Raw genomic sequence first — 5439 nt, forward strand, 5'->3', positions numbered from 1 at the left:
ACACTAAAGATAAGCATTATACGAAACAACTTTGTATAGCTTAAAGATCTGTCCATTATGAACTATTTACAAATCACCAGATCTTACCTACAAGAGTGCCAAGAGTTCTCCCTTCAACAAAACACCATAACAACCATTAGTTCTTACCTACAAGAGTTCCAAAAGTGCTTCCTTCAACAAAACACCATAATGACCATTAGTTCTACCCTTTATGGGCTATTTACAACAAAAAGATGTTCTAGTTAGATGCCAACCAAGACAACCAAACCTTTCTTAGTCACTTTCACAAAAAATATGGTGACCATCATATCAAAAGCAAAACTATAGTTTCAAACCATGGTGTCACGACCCATTTCGACTAAGTCGTGCCGGCACTTATCTTTCCTACCTCGATAAGCGAACCCTCAATCCAGCGATAAGTAAAGACATAAATAAATAATTCAATCAAGCGGAAAGAATAATTACATAAGTCTCACAATAATATATAATAGAAATAGTGCGGAAATAAGGAAAATACCCCCAGGGTCTGGTCTAAGCCATACAAGAGCATCTAAGTGAAATTATACAAGTCTGGAATATAATAATACATCAATCTGTCTATGTCTCAGAGTAGAAAGTAAGACATAATAATAAGAGGAGTCTTCAAGGCAGCGAACGACTCGTGCTCACCCTGGAAACTCGATGCTATGCTGATGGCGACTATCAGCCACGGGAGATGGAAGCAGACCCAACCTAGAACTCTGCATTCATAAAGGAATGCAGCAAGTGCAGGTCAGTACAAAACCACAGTACTGGTAGGTATCATCGGCCGACTAAGTATAGCTAATATAATCAGCCAATAAAGCAGGATAGGCGGATAAATCAACAAGTATAAGTCAAACACAATCAGAATCAAGTATCCGTCATCACCTAGGTTGAAGCATCTAACACAACTATGTTAAGTCTCAATATAGATACAATCCGAAAATCAAACAACTCAAGTACAATACCGGATCATCACAATATAAGCCAAGATGCAATGCAATGCAATGATGTAAGAATGCCAATGCAATGCAATGCAGTGTACACATATACTCCGGATAGAAGTATCGACGTCTCGGTAGCACAATCCAAGGTGACTTGGAAGTCTAAATGCCACTCATCCCGGATCTTTGCCCAACAGACGGACGAGACCCGAATCTTTGCCCGGGGGGTTCTCACCGGCACCACCCTGGGGGACCCGCAGAGTCTATGCACTCACTCAATCCACGGTTCCGAAACTAACATCGGATATCGGACTCTCACATCACTCTCATTTAAAAGCCGAGCCCATCTCATCACAGTGTCTCATCAAGTACCAATAATGTATCAACAGTATATCATGAGAATGAGTGCAATGCAGGTGTCAACATCAATAATCAGGGTCAATATCACAAGTACCAATATGGGCACGCCAATAACATATCAATGTCACAAGTACCAACGTGGATACGCCAACGATATCATGAAAGACTACACAAGTCATATACCCATAAGATACTACAATATCATAATTAAGATGGTATAAAAGATCCCAATATCTACTAATAATACGTGGCATCAAGCCAACACAATAGAACAATCAAGTCACAGCACAACGGGGTGGCTAGCCCAATCACGCAACAGGGCCCAATCTAAGACAATATCCAACCCATCTTCATACCCGAAGGTTTACATGCTTTCTCCGATGATATAATCTAAATATATGCTTCGCTACATGAAGTCTCACCAAGGGTAAGCCATAACCTACCTGGATAGCTGAACAGCAAACACCAACAATCACTCTTTTGCCTTGCCCTTCCGCTAAGCCTCAAGATCAAAGAAGTCTAGGCATATTCGAAGTCTAGATTAGAAATCATGAAGGTCGATACTAATATAGCTATCATTCAATTTAGGTCAAAACCATCTCTAGAATTTGGGAAAACGGGGCCCACAAGGGCAAAACGGGAAACTCGGGGGTAAAATATCAAATTAAACACTAGGTGATCAAAACCCATCAACTAATTGCTAAATTAACTCAAATATTCCCCCAATTTCGAAATTCAAGTAAAACCCCTAATTTTGGGTATAAACCCTAACTCTTTGATTCAAGGATTCAACACTGATAATGGAAGATATATGTTTAATAACCTTAGATACATCATAATCTAGCATAAACCCACTCATTTTTATCATTAATAAGCCTAGATAGAAAATCCATCAAAACCAACTTTGAATCCTCCATTACTAAGGGACTAACAAGGGAAGAGGAATTCTAATGATGATTAGGAACAAGGAGTTAGTAAAGAGGTTAGCAAGACTTACCACCAAGAGTTTTCTCTAAGATTCTTCTAAAACAGTCCCCAAGAGCTAAATTTTCATAATGAAAATAAATGATAGACTAAGGGCTTATTTAATACACACTTAATGAAATAACAGGCCCGATACCGCCAGGCGGCATCGGAGCCTCCATGGCGTCACCGCCACAGCGCCTTCCCAGAACGCTGGGGCGATTTGGGCAGAAAACACTTGGCCAGCCCAGCGGCCATCCCACCGCAACAGCGGTGCCACTGGGACGCATTGGTGGCCACCAGGTACCATATTCCAAATAAATTTTTTAAGTCTCAACTGAAATCCCGAAACACTCCCGACGCCATCTGCTCACAAACCACATACACAGTCCCAGATAAAAACACGCTACGAACGCACTCGTGGCCTCGGAATTTCCAACGAAGGTCTCGTTGACAGAGTCAACCCCCGATACCTCATTTCCAATTTCCCAACCCAAGTTCCAAATGCATCCGAGTGCATTGGGAACCGAACCAGATATACACACAAGTTCTAAACGACCATTCGGACCTCTCGGAATAGACAAATTTTCCAAAAAAGGTCTGTTTACCCAAAAGTCAACTTTGAGTCAACTATTTTTCACTTTAAGCTCAAATTTCACAAAAAGTAGCCCGAATAAAATCTAGACACCTCGGGAAGCATGTCAATGGTCCCCCCGGGTCAAAAGTGAGCTAACCAAGCTCAAAAAGGGGAGAAAGCGTTGGGAAGACTATAATGACCAAACGGGTCGTTACACATGGAGAATAAAAGGTAGAATTGTATCATCTCCACACTTTGAATCATTCATTCTTCCGAATGAATGCTCCAACATCACTGTCCACTAGTACGTGTGCCATCATCATGAAAAAATTTAAGATCCACATCAAAATTATTTTTGCCAAGTGTGGAACATTAACCGATGGTCCTTCAGAGAGGAAATCCATAGAACTGTCGGAAGTAGCAATTCTAAAGGTTGTAGTTACATCGGGAAAGAAAGATTGGTTGCTAAGTGGCATCAAATCCGACACCGTTGGTGCTGGCAACATCATTGAAAGTTCTGGAGTGTGACACCAATTAGTATCTGCATTAGAAAGATTGTTGCTGGCCGGATTTATGAACGCATATAGCTGAAAATTCTGATTGTTAAAACACTGGACAGCATTATAAAAATTTCCCAAGAATTTCTCCATTGTATAGATGGTTGGAGATGTGACAACAACATGATTTTGTAGAGTTTGACATATAATATTTCGATCAAGTTTAGCTTCCGCCAACTCTGACATAATATGTGCTATATTCGAGTTCATCGTTGCTTCCTATTTGCTTGTTCATTTGCAAAGAAATCCCATTTTTTTCTCATTGCAACTTGTTCTTGTAACACCTGTTGGATGCAAACTAGAATATCGATCGAAATAGGAAAAGACGACATACCCACATTTAATGTTTCTGCTTTCTTTGCCACACTCAATGCCGGACTTGCTAAAACATCATGTTCATATAAACTCAAATCCGGACCACGGGGCGTTTGCAAGCTATTTAAATACTTTTTCCCAACAGTGTAAGTATTTTCCGTTCTCTCCAAATTATTCATTGGTAACACCAAACAATCTCACTAAGCGAGTGATTGTAGATGGGAAATACAAATATTCTTTATCATAGAAATGACACTTGATCATTGATTCATAAATTATTCTTCCAACATTGATCGGTCGATGGTTCTGAATAGCATATATCGACATCACCCTTTTCCGATTATAATTTGAGGTGTTCAGATAAGGGAGTAGGAGAGAACTTACAAATTTTCCCTAGGCTCGTGCCGTTTCGAGTATACAAGAACTAGAAATGTGCAAAGGTTTCCTTGGTGACCCTGTATTGATCCTCACACCATTTAGACAAATAGCTTTCAGAGCTTCCTTAAAGAAATTCTCATCTTTTTGTTTAATCTTAATTTTAACATCTTCATCATCAATATCCTTCAAAGAGAATATCTCATTCAGAACTTTAGGATTGAAAGGAATTTTCTTACCTTGCATCGAGATTTTCGCGTCTTTGTTGATGTTAGCATATAATTCACTAACGATATCTGTATCATACTCCCCTGGATGTTCCACAAAATGTTCCCAACCATGAAATCTAATATTGTGCAAAATTTCACAGGCCCTTTCTCCATTAGTTGGTAAGAGTTTTATTTCATACTCTCTAATCGCTGTCCGCTTAGAGTTTATCCACAGTACTTGTTCAACTTGTTGTTTCTTAGAAACCCTAGAACTATCTCCTGAATAGGGTCTTTTTGAGGAAGCCATCTAATTTTTTTTCTCGTGAGGGTTTGATAAAGAGAAAACAAAAGATGATGGTGGCTATTTACAGGGAATAGGAAAGGAAGTAAGAAAATTAAAGGAAAAGAGAGAAAAAGAAATGTACTTCTTACATGGTGATAAGTAAAGATGGGGAAATCAGTGAAAATGGGGAAGAAATTACTACTCAACAGTTTCCATGACTAACCTTGTTAGTGTAGAAGTGTGATTCTACGGTGGCTCCAATGTTTGAAGAAGATGGAAGTCGAAATAGGGGAATTTCAATTGGTTGATGTAGGAAAAAAAATCACCGTACTGGGCTTCTTTTAAAGGGGTATCCCCCCCCCCCCCCAACTTTTTTTTGCGCGGAGTGCCCTTCTTTTCGGCTGGTCTTTATATTTTGCCCTTCATTTATGCCTTCTTTAATTTTTTGCCCTTTGCCGCTGTTTAATGAATATTTTTTGACGAAATTACCCTTATCCCATTAAAACCCTTTCTATTTCGGCGGTTGCCCTTTTCTTTTCTTTTTTTGCTTCTTCGTTCCTCAATACATCGTTTTGTGTCGCGTGTTATCCGTTTCTAAAATTTAGGTACGAATTTGGATATTTTGCTCGTTTCAATATTTGTTTTTATGTTGAATTGATATCTTTGTCTTCGTCGTTTTTTATATTTAATTTATCCTTTTCGATTTAAAATTATAGTATTTTTGTTACGGTTGTCTATGATTTTTGAACTTTAGTTTCGTTCCCATGTATATATTCGTTTTTTGAATGTCGTATTATGAATGTCGTAATATGTTTTAGTTAATTTTGATATGCGT

At 38.8% G+C, this 5439-nt stretch overlaps 1 protein-coding gene across 8 annotated transcripts; it reads right to left on the reverse strand.

Moving 5' to 3' along the window:
• Window positions 1-453: 453 nt before the first annotated feature.
• On the reverse strand, window positions 454-4939 carry LOC132059616 (uncharacterized). Of its 8 annotated transcripts, none has more exons than XR_009415664.1 (4): window positions 4352-4927; window positions 4122-4192; window positions 1769-1844; window positions 454-740 (listed from the first exon to the last, which is right to left on the reverse strand). XR_009415664.1 is itself a non-coding variant. In XM_059452273.1 (3 exons), the coding sequence occupies exons 1-3, from the start codon at window positions 4493-4495 to the stop codon at window positions 605-607; spliced, it is 351 nt and encodes a 116-aa protein (XP_059308256.1). In that variant the 5' UTR covers window positions 4496-4927; the 3' UTR covers window positions 454-604. The 8 variants fall into 8 exon arrangements, 2 of the variants coding, with proteins under 2 accessions (XP_059308256.1, XP_059308255.1); XR_009415663.1 differs by having other exon boundaries at window positions 4122-4203; XR_009415660.1 differs by having other exon boundaries at window positions 4122-4928.
• Between the last annotated feature and the right edge of the window lie 500 nt (window positions 4940-5439).

This window comes from Lycium ferocissimum, chromosome 6, assembly GCF_029784015.1.
Source record: "Lycium ferocissimum isolate CSIRO_LF1 chromosome 6, AGI_CSIRO_Lferr_CH_V1, whole genome shotgun sequence".
Lineage (NCBI taxonomy): Eukaryota > Viridiplantae > Streptophyta > Magnoliopsida > Solanales > Solanaceae > Lycium > Lycium ferocissimum.